Genomic DNA, 22,162 nt, shown 5'->3' with positions numbered 1-22,162 from the left:
ATATTGATTGCTGCTATCATTTACCATTTTTTTTCAACACCAAGTGCATTGGCTTCGTTATTTTATAAACTGGAATTATCTAACTCACTACATCAATATATTCCCGTAGGGTGGTTTACTTAATATTAGACTTGCGATGTGTCCAGTCTCTAATAATATTTGGAAAGTAGGCCTAATTTTTAAAGACAAGCAGGAAATCACGGGACTGATGACAACGAAGAGAATAAGTTTGAAATATATTTGTCTGTAAAATAAAATAAAAAAGAAACTCCTCTTGTTACATTTACTAGTTGTTGCTGTATACTATTCTTTCATTGATAATTTATTTCTCGACATATCTTGCTTTGAGATGGCGGATATAGAAAGATTGTTACAAAATGTTTAGCTGAAGCGCTTATTTCAGCTTTGAAGAGGTGCGAGATGTAGCTAACAAACACCTGTCATGACAGTCTGATTAAATGTGTTTATACTGTCACATAGGGAGATGCTATTGAAGCTAAACAGATATCATCAGGAGACAAGATGTCAACCTAGCTGATATGGAGTGTGATCTCGACAGTTATTTATGCTTCAAGTAACTGCGTGAAAAAAAGAAAAAAAAGGTGGAGAAAAAGAGAGGTTCATTAGGTGTTTTTTTGATTTTTTTCTTCTAGTACACATGTAAGAATGAGAGAAACACAATGAACTTTGATGAATTTATTATTGAATGCTCACAGAACCCTCTAAAAAAATATATATCACCCGTACTGCTTCTTTCAGTCACTCGCACATCCAGATAATGGTCTAGATAAAATACAAAGATACATGAAACTTGATTTTTTCATTTATCACTCATCTTGTATTTTAATTAAAGAAATCTTAAAAAATGAACATTGAATGCATGCAACTTCACATGATAAAATTTTCTTTTTTACAGGGAACAAATATTGTGTTGGCACACAAATCATTCTCACGAGAAAAAAAAAAATTAGCTATTGTCAGGTTCTTCTTGATGTAAAAATAATCATTCACACACATCTGTGTTTCCGTTCATTCATTCCTGCATTCCCACATGAAATCCCATGTAATAAAAATGTGTTATTTCTAATTGTGCAGTTGGTGCCGAAACTTCATGGCAGCAGGTTGTGCAAGCGTGTCGGTAGAACAAAGATAACAATCATCTATTCTTTCCATAGAAATGTCATCCCTCAGGAATTGTAGAATAATCTGCCACGGCTAAACCAATGACAAAAATCTTTGTGCCATAAAAAAATAAAATTGACCAATCAAAGAAAAAGCGAGGTGCACACACTGGGAGCTTCGGCAACTGTAGTTATCACTAGGTTGCAATATTCATCAATGTTGGTGGTAGTACTGACAAAAATATTCAAGAAATTTTTCATTTTGAGGGGTAGGGGGAACCCCATTAACTTACAATAAAAGCCAGGAAATAACATCTAAATTCATCATAAATGCAGAAAAATTAAATTAGAAAGTAAATAGCAGGAAAATAAGTATTTAGTCGTTTTTCATGTCCGACAAAAACATTTGTCCTGCCTCAAAGAATCAAACTTTATTAGTACAATAAACGTGATTGTCTCCCTTGTCACGCTCACATGTTACAGCCCGGTTGTCTTTTCTTATGTTTTGCATTACAGTCGCTCGTAAAGTTCTTTTCTTCGATGACAGTTACTTTGGAAACAAAAATCCCACAGAAGCACATCCTTCGCTTAAATCCTCCCACCCATCCCCATCCCACACCCTCCAACTCTCCACGAAAGGTCAGTAACTGGCTATTCGCTCAGTAGTGTGGTCTTGACGATGATCTCCGTGACGGCGTAAGGGTCGCAGTTGGAGGATGGGCGCCGGTCCTCCAGGTAGCCAAAGCCGTCCTCCGCCACCTGGCGAGGGATGCGGATGCTGGCCCCGCGGTTGGCCACGCCCGCCGAGAAGTCGTTGATGGAGGAGGTTTCGTGGTGACCTGTCAGACGCCGGCGGTTGTCTTCGCCACCGTTGGGGTCGTAGACGCGGATGTGCTCGTCGTGTTTCTTGCTCATCCTGTCGATGGCCTTCTCGATAACACTGTGGGGAAAACAGAATAATTACAGGGGTAAGAAACATTAAAACGAAGTGAGATTTAACAGAGACTGCGCTAGGAAGTATTTAATCAAGATGAGAGCGACAATGCTGAGGATTATTGGTCATAAATGCGAGACTAACAGTGACAGTACTAAGAAGAATTGGTCGTCATGGTAAGATAAATAGTAAACGATAAAAAGCATGTCATATACAGGAATAAATTATGATAAAACTGAGGCAGAAGCAGCCACCATGTTGACTGGTCGATTCATTAATTTTACGCAGGACACTGCAAGTTTCTTTGACTAAATTCACTTCAAAGGTCGAAGGGACTGCCAAGCTCTACTCACGCCAATCCTCCCTCTTTCCTCATCGCCTCCGTACTGTAGTTGGTGTGGGCCCCGGCGCCATTCCAGTTTCCCTTCATGGGCTTGGGGTCCAGTGAGACGACCACACCAAACTCCTCCGCCACACGGTGCAAGAGGTATCTGGCCACCCACAGCTGGTCACCCATGGCTATGCCTTCACATGGACCCACTTGGAACTCCCACTGAAATTTTAAAGAAAACAGCAATGCTACTGGTCATAGCTAGGCATATCGATATTTATATATATAGATAAGTCTTTGGACCAGATAAGTACAGTCACTCGACACGGTCCTGAGACAGTCAACTAGCTTTCTCCAAGGGTAAGGTCATGTCTACATAATCAGACACCAGGTGCAACTTGCTTTTAACCTTACAATGTCACGGAACCCCTGTTAAGTTTGCAGTTAGGTGTGACACCTGTCTCCACTGGTATGATGACACACTCACCTGGGCAGGCATGACCTCCGCGTTGCAGCCGCTGATGGTGATGCCAGCATACAGACAAGCTCGGTAGTGGGCCTCAACGATGTCCCTGCCGAACACCCTGTTAGCGCCGACACCGCAGTAGTAAGGTCCTGTAACAAGCAATCTCCTATCAGACCTCTGAACTTTCATGTTGTCATGTAAATGGCAGGACTACTGATTAGCTAGGGCTCCACCTAACTCCCAGGTAACCCATCCGCAGAGGCAACGCAATCTCGGAGGTGGCGATGCACCTACGCTACATATCTAATGTTAAGAGAATGCAGCTGCCCACCCGAATGCTCATTTACCTGTCCACCTGTCGTACATTGTCATGCCTGTCAAAGAGTCAGTGAATCTGTCAACCGTACAGTAAGTGTTACAAAGGTACAAAACACTGGTTTTATTTATTTACACAATATTTCACAGCTGTCTACACATCAACTAAACAAAGCAATGCGCTAAGGAAAAAAAAAAACCCCAAACAAACAAGCAGAAGCCACCTACTAATTTCAATTAATACTTTTTGTGAAAATGGCGAGACCCATACTACATCAGGTCGCACAGAATCGTCTGCCAGCAAAGAAGATGGCGGTGCAAGCAGGAAGCCCAAGTAAAGTTCTACTACTACAGGCAAACACTAAGTTGATTACAGGGCTACATGCGAAGCCTTGCACCTGCAGGAGTGGAGGGAGGTGCGGGGACATGCAAACACCGAGGGAGGACAAGGTAGATGGGAGCAGAGGATTGTGGGTAACGACACCCTGGCAAGCGAAAGGCTGCTTCCCGCCTGTGTTGCTCAACATGGCGAGGCACCCTTGCGTCAAGGCAGGAATGCCAAGCTAGTAAACAAAGCTCTACTTTATATTAAAAAATGAACAAACAAAAAACAAAAAAAAATGCTACAATCACGGAACTTCACTGGGCAACTAAAAGCTGTGAAAATGTTGGCAGGGAGTCAACAGATTAACAAACAAAGTCCTTTTTGCATGCATCCGGTGACACGACAGTTCCTTTTCAGCGAAGAAACATTTAAGTGGGAGTAGAATCGAAGTGGGAGGTAATTTCCCATTAAAGGTCAACCCCTGACCTCGGATGTAGTGAAGACTATCCTGTCCTACATCTTAGCTCCCTTGTATTCCGGGGCTAGATAAAAACCAGTCGACTAATGTGATCGTCAAACTCTTGATACGAGCTATAACAAAGACGAGAAAATAATTAACAGCGGCGATGGGTCCAACATGCCCCCAAGAACACCACCACGAAAAACTGTCCTACTTTCGTTTTTATGATGTGCATTGCCTACCTTGAGGACCAGGGTAGCCGTTCTTTGGCCAGCCAAAGGGGTAGCCGTCGCCATCCAGCAAGGTGTACTCCTGCTCGATGCCGAACCACGGGTGCGAGTCCTTGACCTGCTCCATGGCCTTGGCACAGGTGTGGCGGTTGTTGGTTTCTGAAAACAAGAATTGACCATGTAAGCCATCGACCACTGCTACTACACCACAACCACACACAGTTTCTATAACTGTACAAACTTCAATCCTATTTTCGCATTCCTAGTTTTCAAAAATATATTTCCTTGACATTTGGCTGCTGTGTGTGAAAGTATGATTGGGTGTGACCGTGTCTTAAGTAGTAAGAGTCGATTGAGGATTTCTCCCTCAGCACACTCATCAATGTAAGGGGCTGTTCATTTTCTGAGGAAGCCAAAACGGCGACAAGGATTGGCTTCATCTCTCCCTCCCCTGTAATGTCATGTGACACACACTGAGCAAACTATTAACAAAATAGCAATTTAGGACCTTTATTGAAAAAGATTGTTTTTCAACGTTTTTAAGACTTGTGAAAAATTTTCTCCTAAGCAGGGTAGCAAGCTTGCATGAATAGCAAACGAGGAAGAGAAGTGTCGGGTACTATGTGTGTCTAACAATGTAGATGTTTGAGTTTACCAATGTCTCAGGCATGCCGACGTGCCGAGTATACAGGTCCCCTAGGGAGGTGTAATCCTAGCCCCTTGAACTTGCCAGAAATGTACCTGCAAGATCCGGGTTTCAACCGCCGTTCACTTTTAGTCTACCTCATCAAAGTGAACTTCAGAGTGTGTGGAGGGAGTAGGGAGGGCGTGGACAAGGTGGGCCAGAGGACAGAAGGCGCGTTCCTGCTAATCCTGGTGTCTGTGGTCACAGGTGATGCACTCAAACAACCAGATTCCAAGCATGTGTTTCAGGACACATTTCTAACCACTCCTTATGTAGCAACACTAGGAACAAGCGCAGACTTTTGGGTGCATGCTTGTTATACCCGGTAATTAGCCCCGCCCTCCCCCACACCTTCCCTTGAAAGAATTCCCTTTCTCAGAAAAAGTGAACAGGAAGGTAGCGAGTGAAGTCAAGGGAATAGAGGGTTAGGTTATTATTATTTATTTTTAAGGTTTTATGTATGAATTATTATATTATCATCAACATTACACGTCCTCTACTTGGTCCAAGTTTTATTGCGAAGCAAGGGACAGTCGCAAATCCTGCTTCTCTTTCTTGCCTTTCTTAGATTTTCTCCTCCATTTATTTGTTCCTTTGTTTAATATTTAAACTTTTAGCCTCCTTATAGTATTGACTCGCGTGTATACAGTTGCTAAACACTTATCAAAAGTTTTCTCCGATCGAGTGTGATTAGGACCAGGCACGAAAAGTACCCAGGAGTGGTTGAGACATGTTGTTGTGACAGTGATATGTGCACTGTCAATGTCATGTTTATTTTGTGATCACGTGCACTGTCACTGCCATGTTGTGTGTCATGGTTTTGTCACCTGACTTTTCGCAGGTAAGTAACGGGTGCGACGTATGTTCGGCATGAAATAGCAGACTGTCACGACAGGTAAACGAAAATATTTAGAGATGAAAGAAAGTTGTGAGGCATGCGACACACACACACACAATGTTAAACACGCACAGACGAGTGGGAATATCTTCATCCAAAGAGATGAAAAGCGGAACAAGCTACAGGTGAACTGTATATAAAGTTATCAAAGTGTATCATAGCAGGTGTGACAAGGACGGGACAACTATGCCATGCTACCTGTTGTAATACCTACTGCAGTGAACGCAGGTAAAAACTAAAGTCTGATAGCTCGGCGGTGCCCTGACCTAGTGAGACAGTACACAAAGTGCATGTACTACCTGTGACTGTTTCATGCAAATTTTAAACTCCCCCGAGAGCCTGCCACTCACCCTCATAAAACTTATTGTCAGCAGAATAGTAAACTGTAACTGTACCTGATAGAGACCATCATGACAAACCAGCGTGATCAGTCAAGGCCGAGGTCTGGGAGGAGACAATATGGGTTGAGTGGGGTGTAGGGGTGAGTGGGGCTACCTACAAAGGTTACGGAAGAGGGCAAAGGTTAAAAGGCACAGAAAGGCTAGGTGTATGGTGAGCAAGCTCCAGCAAAAACCTCCACTGCAGCAAAGTGGAGTGGAAGATGTTGTAAAATGAGGCAGGTGATTTTATTTCCCAAGTAACCTGTCGGCGCAACTTGACATGCCCGCGTCCTACTGGGGACAGTAGGTCTAGATATTACGGGAGGCTTGTCAGTAGGGCAGTGGGTGAGTTACCTCAGATTACCTTCTAGACTTTATGATCACCTGTAACATGACGACCGTTGCAAATTTTATTGTGGGCCGCCTACAGAAACACGATGAGGCCGAATTTTTGACCGCAGTCGCAAGACTAAACAAAGACACATATCGGTTTTAAATACATCGTTAACGACCATCAACACCGGCGCCAACCACTCCGAGTGTAATATTACACCCAGGAATAACAAGCAGGTAAGAGTTTAGGTACAGGGCGGTCTGATTTCTGACCGTGCCATAGGGTTTATAAGAGAATCATGCAAGTCTTGCGTGTTTGCTGTAGCGGGATGTATGGGGACTGAACCGTGAATAGAAAGTACATGCGACATGTCAAGGTCCTCAACCTCTGTCGCACGTGTCTTGTCTAGAACAACCACATCAGTGACTGAATGTGATACTACCAGAAAACATTAGTGACATAAAAAGAAAGTTAAAATAGAATTAAGCAGACATTAATACGGGCTCGGCGGTTCGCTGAATGCTTCTCTCTCGTCGGGTGGTTGTAATAAAGACAAGAGACGCCAACGACATCAAGTTAATGGTTTGAAGACAGTTCATTCAATGTGAGTTGATGCAATCTCACGAAGCCCCTGACTGAAGCACTTTTTATGTATGCAATTCACGTGTTTGGGCTGTGTGCATGCACACGCCACATCACAATAACAGAGTAAGAATAAAGGGAAGGGCGGAGGTATGAAATGCGGGGGGAAAGCAGAATATGTTATTTTTCTACCACACAAGGACATGTCCCTTCTTTTTACACTTTTTCTCCAGAAAAAGCTGATTATATTTTCTGGAAAATTTCCCAAAAAATATCGTTCGTGACAAGAAAAAACAAGGCAGATAACAATTGCGATGACCCCTCGTTATCAGAACAATGAGTACATGCAAATAAAGAGAAGTGGGAGTCCGTGTCCTTAATCTCTTGCAGCTGACTGGCGGAAACTCGCTCCGGATGTCCAGCAAAACACTGGTATTTCGGAATTTAAGTCACAACCACCAACCTGTCTTACTACTTTTTTCTTTTTTAATTTTTAATTTCTTTGCGAGGCAGCGATGGGTCTGTATAGATGCACAACCCTCCCTCCCCTTCCCAACATGCTCTCGTAGTCTCTCACAGCCTGTGTTACACCTGTACCTACCTGCAGGCACCTTGTTGTACTTCTGCACCTCGCACAGCAGCAGTTTGTTGACGCCTCGTCGGAAGGGGTCCTTGTAGAGGGCGACGGGGATGAGGTACATGTCGGAGTTGGAGCCCTCCGCCTGGTACGTGCTGGACCCATCGAAGTTCCAGACCGGGCAGTCTGACACACACACAAGGGAAACATCTGACAGTGACACATGGAATCGACTAACATATGGGAACAAACACAAACTAAGCGTCCATCAGTTTGATTTCTTTGTTGTTTTTGTTGAGATTTCGGAAGCTCTGACCTACACATTTGCTATCAGTATCTTTGTAGTCACAAAACTAAAAATGTCTCTCTCTTTCTCACTCCTCCTTACCCTCAGCTTAAAAAAAAATCGTGCACCTACAAGGTTAGAAGCTGAATGGTGCATCTACAATTCAGTGACATTCATACCTTGAGTGATATGAAAAGGGTGAGAATTATCTCTGAGATAACAATGATGAAGACAGAAATAGTTCCGTATCTAAAAGTCTTATTTTCATTAGCTGACTCCAGCACATATTGGAAGTACTATAGAGTATAGAAGGTTAGGGAGACTGACAATAAAATAAACCAACACACACAGCCCTTCACCCTCACAGTCTCTCACACCTCTGACTGACCTTCAGGCTTCTTGGGTTCGAAGTCCATGGTCTTGCACTTTGACCTCACCCCTTCTCCGGTGCCGTCAATCCAGATGTACTCGACCATGACCTTGTCCGGGTCTTGCGGCAGGTCCAGGAACTTCTCCAAGACCGCTTTGTTGGTCTCGCCAGGGAAGACTTGCTTCTGAGCCATGGCTACAGGTGTCTAACTGCAACAAGAACACAAGGCACTGAGTACTCACCCAGGGAGGAACAACAGGTGAGCGGAGCACGTCAGGCAATGATGCTCTTTACGGCAGGCGATAAAAGGTGTTTTGCTTCGTCATCAGTTATCAAGCGTTGTTCAGACTGTCATAAACTGCCATTGTTCGAACCTGTCTTGGAGCTAACGCGTGCGATTTTAGAGATGTCTCCTGTCTATACAGAGTGAGGAGACAGGACAGCGGGTCAAGGGCATGAAGTCACGTGAGGTTATCCGAGGTACGCCCAGGTCTGAGATAATGAAGCGAATCCTGTCAAAGCACGCTTCTAACAAAAGTTAGTAAGGACACACGCACACAGGTGTTTTATATTCGTCCATCACAAATTCTGATGGTCCAGTCTAGCGATATTAAGAAAATCTTTTGTACCTCAAAGTCTTGCGAGATGCGGGGTTGACGGGAGAGAGAGAAGGGGGACAATTCACTGCTTTGGGGTCGCGAGAGAGAGCGAACGAAGACTGTGATGTCACGGTGAATAAACACAGTTCCTCGAACTCTGGACTATGATCGCACGTAGACAGCACTAAGACATGTCTCTGACATTCAGAGCTAGAGGTAGACAATTGCATCTTCCTCTGATGTACGTCACCAGCACCTAACAGAGCTCGTGACAGACAGCAGCATCTCACTACGTCACACACATCGCACTCACTGCACGAGGTCACACTCTCTGACCCCCTTCACTGAGCAGTACAATAATATTCGGTTATCTCACCGTACGATAACCTAGAAGCGCTGTAGAGGGTTAACGGTCACCATTGTCCATGTGTCGTAGATCACTGTTATCATTGGGTACAACGGTCTCGTGACAAGCTGTTGACTAAGCTGCGAGAACCAAAAGTAAAAAGGGGGGCGGAGGAGACTGGGAAGCAGGAGCTGGCCACTGTGCGACACTGATGCCTGCAACAGTTACTGGACGTGGCCTTTAACCCAGCGAGGACAGACAGCGCTAGCATGATCGTTGGATCTCTAGTTTGAAATGTCACACTTGACGTGCAACATGCACCCGTTCATGCGCGGAAAGGAGAAACGAACTCATGTGACCAGTCCTGTGTAGCATGCAAAAACAAAACAAAAAAATAAATAAATAAAAGACAAAAGAAAAAAAATATGAGTAAATATCTGAAAAATCTTGATGAGGGATGAGGTCATCTCCCAAGGTTTTCAGGTCTCTAACACCTCACTTTTCTCAGCTTTGTGTGAGGGCGGTGCCCATCCCCTCTCCCTCGCTGCGTTACCTTCCCCAACCCTCTGTGGAGTCAGGTAACCCACTCCCGACAGCTGGGTCGCACCTTCGCCGCGCTTCACGAGTATCGAACCAGACCGTCTCACAGTTCGAACCACCCTGTCTAATCACTTCCCCACGGATAAGGGACATTAAAAGACATGGGAAGAAAGAATAAATAAAAATGAAGTTACTGAAAAGTTAGCAATATGATCGATGTCCTCGTTCTGCTACGTGACAAGACAAAAGCAAAGGTCCACTGTGGACAGCGCGCAGCTGTAGATGAGTGCGTCAAGCGAGCTGCTCCTCCCTCTACGTGCGACGTCACAGCCGCCAGTCGCGTGACGCACTAAACAGATGCGCACCGCGGTCCGGTTTGAGGCAGTTCTGTTAAGCCTCATGTCCCCCACCACCACCATCACCATCCTAGCTAGGATACAAGGCGGCACACGGCCTAATCTTATCCTTAAATAAAATCCCACGTTGCTGACAAGCTTCTGTAGAAATCGTTCCTCTTCTTGTTCTATCACACTTGACCTCTGACACAAGTACACTTACAAACATGAAGATAGTCTAAAATGTCAATGTAGATGAATGCTCGTATTGTGCATAGCCTGGACAGGTGGCATGCTGCTTTACCGGTGAGGGTGAATGTCCATCCAAGCAAAAAACCGTTTATTAACATTTTTAACCCAGACACTGAACAGTCTGAACTTCTTGGTCTTTGATTTATCTTCGCCGTGTTGCCCGCCCCATCGTGAAGCCCTCCGACAGGACACAGGGCTGGTGTGCACAAGCGAACTTAAACATGAACTTAAGCTTAAGTTGGCTGACTCAACTTTAAGTACAGTAATTCGGTGTGCACAAGACAACTCAAGTCCGCTAAGTACAAAATTTCTTACTCAACTTTAAGACTGCCCTCCCCCTGGTATAAACCCTTACTTAGCCGAGTCGGGCGACTCAAGTTAGCACATTTCTGATTTCTTCGCGTGAAGAGTGACAGACGATGGCAGCGAGACGACTGTGCTTTAGAATGATGACAAGAAGACATTTGAGGAGGGAATGTGTGTTTCGTGACAGACACAATCCTTTTGACCTGTATGATCCGTGATATAGCCCTAGTTGCTGGCACGGCATAACACACAAACAATGTGACTTGTATGACGACGTTGAACTCTACGCTCGATTTCGCTTTCGGCGAGTCGATATCTTGTACCTGTGCGATTTAATACAGGAGGACATCGACCACCCTGGCTTTTAAATTTGACCATTTTTTAAAATTTTGGGCCCATTCCCGTTTTTGCTCTCCACGAGCACTGATGGCAACTGCTATGTCTTTCCACAGCTGATTTTTTTTCTTCGCGGTCAATACATAAACAAAACATAACAAAAACTACCGCACATATCAATTTACATAAATAGATCAACAAACATATCTCTGACAATCTACACAAATCTTTCCTCCATCTCATCATGCCCTACCCTATGAAAGGACCAGCTGACGCTAGTAACAGTATATATAGGTTGTAGTGGTTTGTCTTTTAGTTGTAGCCTACACAAATACCGATAGCTTTCAACATACATCAATAAATAACACATATTTCAGGCAGTTCTCACATTTCAACTGTACACTGAACTTATACTTATCTATACATTTATGACATTAGCTACATCTGAGGCATAGCTCACCCATATATTATCTTCACGTATACAAATACCAAATCAGGGAAGGAAAACATGTCTATTCACACACATTTTCAAGTAGGTATAGGGTATCCAGACTACGAGGAGACATAAGGGATACATGATTATTTAGAGATACATAACAATATATGTATGCATAACTAACAAGCAATATTTTACAATATACCAACATAAAAACAAACATATAAACATAAATTAACAAACATTTTAAGAATACATACATCTGCCCAGAGAAGCCACACAAATAAAGCAATCATCATAGAATGCACCTTGGAGCCTATGTGTCATAGGATGACAGCACAATATTAATGTATATCAAGACATATGTAGTTTTTGATAATCAAGATAAGATAAATGTATATAATCAGTATTTAGTTTAGTTAACAAGTTGTTCACAGGATAGCCAGTGTTTAGCAAACTTTTCTTTGGTTAATTGTAAACATGCATTAAATTTTTCAATTCAATATCTGTGTTTCAATATTTGGATATAGGGTTCTAACTGGGGGATAACTTTTTTAAACATACAAGAATATATGTATGCTTTTGCCAGCAATAAAATTAAATCAAATGGAACATCTGTCTCAAAGTTATTATTGCATCCAAATAAAATCAAATGTTCACTAAAAGTTATCTTAGGTGCATTTGTACATTTGTCTAATATACAATTTTGTAAGTTTTTCCAAAAAAAATTAACAAATTTACACTTCCAAAAAAATATGCTGAATATTTTCTTTATCATCTCTGCAAAGGCTGCAGACATAATCCTCTTCTAGTCCCATGTGGAATAATATTACTCTTGTCGCCCAGATTCTATGTAACACTCTGATTTGAAGCCGTTTTAAATTTAATATCTTTTTATATTAGCCATTGCTTTAAATATAACATGCCAATCAACATTTCATTTATCCTTTTATCCCAGTGAAAGCAACAGTTTGGTATACATGCGTTAGATAATATTTTATCATAATATGGTCTTGCTCCGTTCTGTATTATTCGAATTATTCTCAGAGTTTTGTTTGTGTCATATGTAGAAGGAGATAAATCTGTTTTATTCCTTCTATTTAAGTTTATGTATGTTTTTATGGCCTTTATGCAACCATTAAAAGAGACAAAGTCAATGTTAACATCATATTTATTTTTAACAACTTGATATGATAGAAAGTTTCCTCTTTCATCTGTCAAGTGTTTGAGTATACATCTTTCTCCACCCATCTTCTATATAGAATTGGCTTATTCCCAATTGTTATTCTATCGTTACGAAGATAGGTTCTGACAAAATTTCATGTTTATCACACACTATATTCTCTCCAAAAATCCTGTATGCTTTTAGTATATCCATCCAGAAGCTTTTTGCATTAATATAGTGGTAAACTGCAGGACCCAGTTTGTCCAAATAACCTATTATTTTATGTGTAGACAGAAGATTTTTTTCCAGTTGTGGTTACTTTTCTTATTTTCTGCAGCCATGATAATTTTAACGCATTCATATAAGTTTAACATCAGGTATGCCCATGCCTCCAGCCTGGATATTTTTCTATTAATTTTATCATTTTTTTCCATTCCATACAAACCTAAAGATAGATTTCTGTATGTCATTTATAACAAAGTCTGGAGGTCAGGTAGTAGTAACCAAAGGTGTACTAGTTTTGATAAAATTAAGGACTTATAAGTATTGCTACTCTCCCTAATGGAGTTAATTAACTGTCTCTTTAATCATATTTTGTACAACATTCTTATTTTAGCAAGCTTGCTATCGTAGTTTAATTTTATACAGTCTTTTACGTAGGTCTTTTTTTTTTTTTTTTTTTGATAATTGTTTCCATTTTTTCAGGCAAATACCTCATTCTCAAAAGATAGTATCGTGGTTGAAAAGACTGAACAAGACCAAACATAAAAGCGTAACACACGAACAAAGCGATTGTTGATTGGCTGTTTGTCTATAAATAGCCAGTGACGCGAGAGAATTCCCGGGCAATTCCGAAAAGGACGAGAGGTCACTGTCTTGACCCATTTCTTAAGTAAGTAAGCAGTTGAGTCCGCTTGTGCACACCGATGAGAATTCTCGCCAGCAGCGAACTCAGCTGAGTAAAGTTTGCGGTTAAGTCGGCCAACTTAAGTAAGAAATTTAAGTTCGCTTGTGCACATCAGCCCAGGTGACGTGTAGTGACGTCACTCGGGGGCTAAATTGTAACCGACAAGTCAACACAAACGAGCTGCGGTTGATGAAGTCCTATTTCCAGGTGGTAACCAAGGAAACGACGGTTCCGGATAGTGTAATGTGTGTTTTGAGTGGCCATTAAAAAAAGAAAGAGGAGGAAAATTGAGTAAGCTGATAGGATTGCGGCACTACGGACATTTCTTGTTTTCGTTTTCCCCACCCACCCTCTCACCCCCAGGGTCAACAACTGCGGAGATAACAGCGTAGTGATGCACTTGCCTGGAGTTGGTCCACATTTGACATGGGCAGTCAGTCAGCAGATGGCGCTTGTCCAAAACTTGAGAGAAGCGAAATTCACATTTCTTATCAGGTTTATGACTTGTTCACAATCTATCTGAAAATTAACTGTGGTTGTGATAGAAAAACAAACAAATAAATAACCAACCCTCAAGACTTGGCACACGACGGGGCAGCGGTCCGCAATCAGCTGATACTTGTGATGAACGTAGTCGAAGACTTGTTCTTATATAATTAAGACGCAATTACAACAGTAGACAGACAATCTCAACCGGACATATCGTCTAATGTACAATAATGTACACCACACCTACTAGCCTGTACACTGCTGTCTTTGTGTGCTTTGCTGTTGGTTCGTCTGTCCTCTTGTCAGCACAGCGCTCTGAGCTCGCTTCCATACAGAGATGTCTGACCTGCTCCTTAGTATTGACAGTTACATAGCTACAGGGGCCATCATTCATCGACATGGTCAACTAATCTCTTAAACCCTGTCACACTTGGCTGGTCAGGGACTGCTGCAGGTGACAGGGCGACCTCGGCCCCAGGGAAGGACGCGGGCGGTTTGGGGGGCGTCAACAGGAGGACCACTGGGCGTCTCAGATCGGTGTGACTGATGGCATAAGTGTTGACCCTGTCCAGAAGACGGGACAATGGCGATCGAGAGAAAACCCACCGAGCACGCAGCACACTGTCGAGGGAACCATGAGACTGCGGTGCAAACAAGCCGGGGGCCAGCCTCTCACGACTGCTTCACGTGTTTCCAGGGCAGCGTGACCTACTTCAGCAAATGGCGTTCTGTCGGTGTGCCAATGTGTACCAGCTGGCAATGGGTCGCACTTAGCTCAACTCACAGCTGAGGCCTCGACTGTTGAAGTTATACAGATAAGGGGAAGGGGTAAGGAGATGAAAAAAAAACCCAAAAAACCAGCCCCCAACATTTGCTCAAGAGGGATACATGTATATCACACTTACAGGCCCTGTCGTGTATGACGGTTAGTCACCCCGTGTCAACGGGTACAGCCGTGGTTACATTTTAAATGCAGGCTGGTTGTGGTGGATATAACAAATATTACAGGTCATACTTTTAAAAATCGTATGCGATAAAAAAAAGGTACAAAGTGTGGTACATCCACAGCACTTACTACATTATCATCAATTATTTCAAGCGATACATAAAAATATTTTAAATATTGCCATCATCTTTAAGTCCACTGAACCAGCAGAGTACAGTGTGAACAACAGCTGAGTGTTAGGGAAAGAGACTACATACACAACCTCTATATAGAACACTTTGAGAGATCATAACTACCGAGATTTATCTCTTTGATCGTGAGATACATGGCAATGCCCTATTTCTGACATGACACCCAGTAATGAGTAATGTCACCCAGTAATTGTGACACAAGAACCAGGAGCAACTCCACAAAACTTAAAGAATGCACCTAAATCCTGGAAAACCATAAATACCTACTTACCTTTCCGGTATTAGAACACAAACGACCAGATAAATAAAATTTAGTCAGGTTATGTATGAGAAGAAATTGAAGCAATCAGAGAATCTGAAAGAGAGAGGGAAACTGCAAACAGCAGGAAAGAATAAAGAAGTCTCGTCACCTTTGATCTCTACCTCGGTGGTGTCCTGACTAACAATCAGAAGTCCCTGGCACAGAGTTGACCTGTGGGTGGCGTGTCGACTGAGAGAATGAACTCGCTCAGCTGATGGCTCTCCCCAAAAAGAAGCCAAGATCACGTGGTCATTTATCAGCTGACGTATCCGTGCGCGCCTGGCGGACGCGAGGCCCTCGCGCGGTGAGCGACGGTTGTGCTGAGGTCGGGAGCGAGCGAGTCTGGTCACGTGTGAGTGGCAAGAGTTCAAAGACCTTGCTGACTGTGAGCATCTCTATGTGTGTCAGTACCCACCGACAAGAAAAGTAACAAGGGGGTCAACTTTCCTTACCTTACATTATGTATTAATATATTTCATGAAGAAGGCTTTCTGGCCACTCGAGATCAAAGGATACAAGTGACAGTTATTATACATTTTTATTATTGAGCCACTTAATTATTGCTTCTGATTTTAGTGTGTTTTTAAAAAATGTTTTTGAAAATTAAAACGAGTGTTTTATTTGACGAGGGATAAGAAATGGACTTCACCCTACATTTGTATGTTTGCGCGAGTGAATGTGTATTTATGTGTGTATATATATAATTATACAATGTATTTGTCCTATTTATGACTTCATTCATAGTTATATCGGTTGCTTGTAGCAGCGCAAAACCAGCTGCAATAGAATGATGCAAATAGTCTGTTTGTGTGCTGGAGCGGTAGAGGGCGTGTTCACGTGATCCAGGATGTGAGAGAGCGAACGCGCAGATGTAATCAACTGCAGACGTCATCGCTCCGCGTGCTGCTGAGAATGAAAGTGAGTCAGACTCCTCGCGCAGCAGACATGTTTACTCGCATCACGTGCTCACTGTTTTCTCTTGATGTTGTTGTTGACGTGTCCGCTTCCCGCCTCACCTCACATCCTCCACAAGCGGATTCTACACTCCGGCACGTCCCTGACTGAAACCTTTCACCTCAGCGCACATCATGTGACTAATTGCCGCGTAAAAATAAATAACAACAAAAAGTTAGTTCAGGGGCAAGTCACTGTGAACACGGAGACTGCTTTACAAAGAGAACCCGCAATTAATTAATATTCAAAACTCTGTGACGGCAGAGGTTAGTCGCGAGGTCACCGAGAATCCTATGAGGGAATAACAATTCATGACTGATTTCCTTGCTGAGCAGACATTAAAAACAAATATCAATCTGTTTTTCGGTGGAATAATTTCACCTTTCTTCCCTGTCCCTGACCTGCCGATATATAATAAACAACAGTCACGCGCCTCTCCTCGTCGCAGCTTTGGCTGATAAGTGGAAGGTTTACATGTCCGGAGAGAAAGTTTCGATACATCTCGATTGATTACAAAGCACTGGACGCTCCCCGAGCAACATCGATAACCAGCAACATCATCTACAGCCTCTTAGTCATCCTTGTGGGGATTCTTGTCCAGACAATAGTACACTTGGTGAGTGCGACACATGCTAACAGTCCTCCGGCCCGGCGTTTGTTGACAGATGTGGGACGATGAGTTCGACACCACCCCTGGGGCTGACTGTAACCGCTGTTTTGCCCGATGTTTTGCCCCGCAGCAGCAGTTGCCACCTGTTGTATGAGGCATCAGGCACTTTAAACAAAATGGTCCACACTGCTGTTACATTCCCTCGACTTTATAGAAGCAGGAGCCAGATTTTTTTGTACATAGGTATCTGCATGTCAATTAAGCGCTTTTCCAGGGATGTGGACCGGCCAGAGGATGGAGGCGCTAAAGTACACACAGACAGCCCACAGTCAGCAAATAATAAGCAGCCTGGTTTTCAGCTGATGTAAGAGTACACCTAGCAGGCTTGTGAGCAGCAATCATATACCCGAGCTCTTCAGAGCCTTGCATGGAAACACCTGAACCGATTTACAAAGTTTTGAATGTTCAACGAGCAACTTCAGGTTACTCTGTACATCCCAACTCAGAATAAAGTTTTGTACAGCATCTGCTCCAACCTATGTGAGACATATGTAAGCCTCCGCTTAGTCACCTGCACTGTGCGCACTGTTGTTTGTCTGCCTGCTGACCGATTTGCAGACAGGAAAAGTCGGGCAGGCATAATTGATACACCGAAGAATCAACACCGCTAAAGATAAACATGGCCTTGAAAAAGACGGGAGGGAGGGTAGAGGTCAGGAGTTCAACACCTGCACTTTCTCAGAACATGAACGACTTTCACTGGGGCTGCTTTCCTGCCTGTCAGCATCAGGGGGGTCCTGTAGAACTGAGAATCTGCGCAGTTAGCTGCCTCATTTTACGACACTGGGGGAAGGAATAATGATGGTTAGTCAACAAACAAGAACAAGTTACAACAATATTCGCCTCGCTTATTTTTCGATTTTTGAAATATTTTTTCAAGCTCTCTGTTGCCCGTTAGTGTGAAGCTGATTCCTGCAGCTGCTATTGTAATGATCGACTGCCTTCAATGGGGCATTAATCTCAAGATTTCCTGGACCTACTCGATCTGTTGGGTGTTATGATCAACACCTGTAGTAGTTAGCAAACCCGAAATATGGACCCACCTGCGGGGCGTTGACTGTAAGTAAATATACAAACATCAGTGTACAGTCATAACATGAGTTTTCACAGCCAACGTGTTGATGGTTTTACTGCTGCACTTCACTCCCACAGACAACTGTGTTCATCACGGATTTGGTTTTATTTCTTTTTGTTTTATTTTTATGTAAACACTGTAAAACCTATTTTTGTCCTCGCTATGCTTACTTTATACGAGTAGGACGTACGTGCAATGTACACAATGTGAATGTGAATTCAATGTGGAGAGATGTCATGGTGTGACTTCTGACCTCGACAGCGTTCGTTGAAAGGTCAGGTGGCAGTCAGTCGCCACTCATGTGACTGGACCTTTAGATCCCATGACCACGAGACAGTGTGTAGCAGTTGAGTGCTGCTTCTACCTGCTTGTTTTGACAGGGGCTGGGGCTAGAGTGGATGAGGGTGGACGTGTCCTTGACTTACGTGTCCACTTTACAGCACAGCGGACCCTGGGGGGTCAGATGTCAAAACTGGGTCCTATAGTCCCTTCTATATGACCCTCACATCTAACAGTCTTTTAGTCCGAAATAAATGTGTTCACTGAACTGTTGTTTTACAATCCACACTGTCAAACAGAAAAAAGAAAACGAGAAAGAAGAAAGAGCGAGTTGGACATCTTTGCGAATAACAACCAAACAAATAGGGAAACCATGGCAACGAAATAATAACCTCACGAGGATGTGGGTCAATGCGGACAGAGTTCCCTTGTAATTGAAATAGCGAAAACCTGAGCATGCGTTGAGAAAAGTCCTGACTGCAGCCCCTGATTATCTGTCATTAAATATTGCAAGCCAGAAATAAAAAACCTCAAATACGATGAACACGAGATCAGGTATTGAACGGAAAGTTGTTTCTATCCACCCAGCCTCAGTGCAGTGACAGTGGTATGCATTCACCTGCTATCACTATCCCGGAAAAAGACTGTTGTTATTATTGTTAATACATAAAGATATTGTAAAAACAATTTAATATAAATAAAACTTTCGGTGCTCTCTCTCACATACACACCTGTTTTGTTGGACATCTGTAAACTAATCATTTTTGACTAGTAAGCACAAACATTCCACCAAAGACAGACACACATCCTCAATATATACTTTATCAGGATACTATATGGGCTTGAGACCTTGTGATCATGCATCACATGATCACTTTCCTCGCGGGACAGGCCTGAGAACCCGCGACAAGGGTCAAGCTTGACTGGGATCACCTCTGTCTGGTGGCATGTATGTGCCATGACTGAGCAAATGTCACGGCTGAGCCTGCTCCAGGTCTGGTCGGCCATGGGGAGCATGTTTACCGAGGTCAGCAGCAGGCTTAGCCTCGTCAACACCATCCTTGTGTTGATGCTTCACGCACGCCTGTGGTCTGCAGCCAGGGGACCCGTTACTTGTTACCGGGGATTTGTCTACTTGTCTGCAGATCTTGCGCAGAATAATAGCAACCTTCTTCATGTCCGGCAGTGACATCACTAGTGACCCTCATCCTACCCAACCACCGACAAAGCAGTGGTTGCTAGTCTGGCTGACTGTTACATCAGTCGGCAATTGAGGCGCCAGTGAAATTACACAATCACACACCATCGGCAAGAAGAAATTAATGTTCTACGGGCATATTCCACTGACAGCAGCTTCTTCTATCACTTTTGACTCCCTCGCCCTAGCCATTCTCTCTTTCCCTGGTGGCGGAGTAAAGAAGTGCTATTGTCATGACAACAGTTCATCTTTGTAATATCCGTCTCAAGGACAACCACTGGGGATGGTCTGGTTTCGTTCCGGTTATTTCCCTTGCCTCGCCTACGGCGATAGCGGGGGAAGTGACGGGTGTGTCTTACAATTACATCACTTTTCAAAACTGTGTAAACATTCTGTTTTCGCCAGGGCAAAATCCCCCAAAATTTGCTTTGCTTTCTGCAGAACAGATATGGAGGAGAATAAACTTTAGGCAACATGGGTGTTGGGCCAAATATTACTGTGTATGTGATTGTGATGTTTTATTATTCTGTATCCTCTCTCTCTCGAAAGCTAACATACTGGACGATATTCTAAAAAGTTAATTTGATTGTAAATTCCCAAATGAGTGATACTCATGTGAAATACTAAAATACTGTGCGTTGGGACATTGTGGGAACCTATATAGCCCCACCCAATGACATAATTCGTCTACACCCTAGTCGCCATCCGATTGCACTTCCTGAAGTTCGTCAACGCGGCTGACGCAAGGCAAAGGGAGTTAATGAGATGTGATCGTGACCTCCCCTGTCCGCTAACCAATCAGACGCGACTTCTGTACGAGCACCGACAGGTAAAGGTGCGACAATGGTCTGTACACACTGTATCCGTGTTGTGGTGCATGCAGACTGCACGCAGAAAGCTAACGGTCGGCGCGTGGTCTGTCGATGACGACTTGTCGTCTGCTCGCGCTGCCCTTGGTGTTCAGGTACACTCCATAGTCTCAACACCTGGAGTTCCATACTCATGATTGTACTTGTCTTTAATATCAACTTTATGGCAGGCAATTATGATATTACACTTGTAGTTTGACAGCATCACAAGAGTGCTACATACGATCACAAAAAATGTAAGAAGTACGCTATCTATAAAGGACTCGGTTTGTGATAAATAAAACTTCCCATTATTTCACAAACGTACCACCCTCTATATACCTCCAACACTCCCCTCTCCCACCAGGTCAGATGTCACATTCGTCATCAAATCATAACAACGACAGTACCCCAATCCCGACTGTGAAGAAAATAAAGGAATATGAAAGAATTCCTCCAAAAAATTCAGAAAGAAATTTAATAACGAGTCCACAAGTATCGCAAGACTGTTGTGACTACATTAATACCACATACCTCAAGAATAATTTAAATTATAAAATATAACAACAACCTTTCAACGATGATAATAGTAAAAATAACTTACTGTTTTAGCTGAAAGTTTGACAGCAACAGCCGAGTATCTGATGAAATCAAGCAACAGAGCCTTTCTCAGGAAAGGAAGATGATGAGGTCGACGACTCGTATCAGATGCTCAGACGGGAGTGTCTCGCAGACGACAGACCTCCCGCAATGGTTTCTTTTCAACCGCAGCTGTCGTCCTACTATTTATACTCCCCCCAGGCCTGGAGGAACAGCTATGTTTACACTCGAGAATCGAGCTCGTCGCCCACCACTTGGTACACTGCTGATGCAATCACTCGTCACGTGCACATGGAGTGATCTCCCCACTTGCGCGTTTGGCGCCAAAATTCCTTTGTGTGGAAACAGTCACAGGCTGGACCCGGAACTTGATGTCTCCTTGTGGTTGGATATATTTGTCTCTGACGTGTGTACCTTACTTTTATTTACTACACACGAAATAACAAAAACAAACAAACAAAAAAGTCACGTGCAGCTTCTTGAGTGACCGCTAAAAAAAAAAAAATACAGAAAGACAGAATATTCCTACGACTTACGAAGATGTAGGAAAACTGGTCTGCGATTTGTGAGTCAAAACTAAAAGAAAAAACTTAAGTTATATAATGAGTATAATGTCATATAGTAGTGACGACGGATAACAAATCGCTTGTGGTTAAATAAAGAAGTGAATTAATGGTGCGAAGTAGTAAAGGGCAGTAACCGCGCTGAAGAAGGGAAATGAGAGTTGCAAGAGTTATTTTTCTTATCGTACAAAGGGGAGGGGAGAAAACGAGTACATGGAAACATGAATTTGCAATAAAAAACATATTTTATCCAATTATTTCCTTTACAGAGATATCAAACCTAGGCCATTACACGGGTCTGATCGTCGGTGATGTTCTGAAGTTCTCTGGTTTCCTCCATTTTTGTCTGTAGACAGTACAGCTAGAGAACAACAACTGACAGTAAGAGAGATTAGTGCGATGCCCATGTCTTGAGAGACAATCGGCGTCTGACTGTTGACAGCAAAGGCTAATCACCAGTCTGGTTACCTATTCCTAGTTAACAGTCTGGTTACCTATTCCTAGTTACCTGTCTGGTTATCTATTCCTAGTT

The 22,162-nt window shown here is 43.1% G+C and overlaps 1 protein-coding gene across 4 annotated transcripts; it reads right to left on the bottom strand.

The window, feature by feature from the left end:
• Positions 1-681: 681 nt before the first annotated feature.
• Positions 682-21,314, bottom strand: LOC112574735 (glutamine synthetase-like). Of its 4 annotated transcripts, none has more exons than XM_025255963.1 (7): positions 21,072-21,314; positions 8,313-8,503; positions 7,663-7,824; positions 4,195-4,341; positions 2,874-3,001; positions 2,409-2,608; positions 682-2,061 (listed from the first exon to the last, which is right to left on the bottom strand). In XM_025255963.1, exons 2-7 carry the CDS (start codon positions 8,485-8,487, stop codon positions 1,773-1,775), a joined length of 1,101 nt encoding a protein of 366 aa, XP_025111748.1. In that variant the 5' UTR covers positions 8,488-8,503; positions 21,072-21,314; the 3' UTR covers positions 682-1,772. The 4 variants fall into 4 exon arrangements, with proteins under 4 accessions (XP_025111748.1, XP_025111747.1, XP_025111749.1 ...); XM_025255962.1 differs by lacking the exon at positions 21,072-21,314 and adding an exon at positions 15,553-15,709; XM_025255964.1 differs by lacking the exon at positions 21,072-21,314 and adding an exon at positions 15,553-15,689 and having other exon boundaries at positions 8,313-8,499.
• Between the last annotated feature and the right edge of the window lie 848 nt (positions 21,315-22,162).

This window comes from Pomacea canaliculata, linkage group LG11 (assembly GCF_003073045.1).
Source record: "Pomacea canaliculata isolate SZHN2017 linkage group LG11, ASM307304v1, whole genome shotgun sequence".
NCBI classification, from domain to species: Eukaryota; Metazoa; Mollusca; class Gastropoda; order Architaenioglossa; family Ampullariidae; genus Pomacea; species Pomacea canaliculata.
Note: the sequence above shows the minus strand (reverse complement) of the source record. Positions and strands in the feature narration are given on the sequence as shown.

Coding starts and splice junctions, on each gene's coding strand:
- LOC112574735 (XM_025255963.1), bottom strand. CDS start 8,487: ATGGCTCAGAAGCAAGTCTTCCCTGGCGAGACCAACAAAGCGGTCTTG. Junction 7,825..8,312: donor CGAACCCAAGAAGCCTGAAG/GTCAGTCAGAGG, acceptor TGTGTGTGTCAG/ACTGCCCGGTCTGGAACTTC. Junction 2,062..2,408: donor AGGAAAGAGGGAGGATTGGC/GTGAGTAGAGCT, acceptor TTTTCCCCACAG/TGTTATCGAGAAGGCCATCG.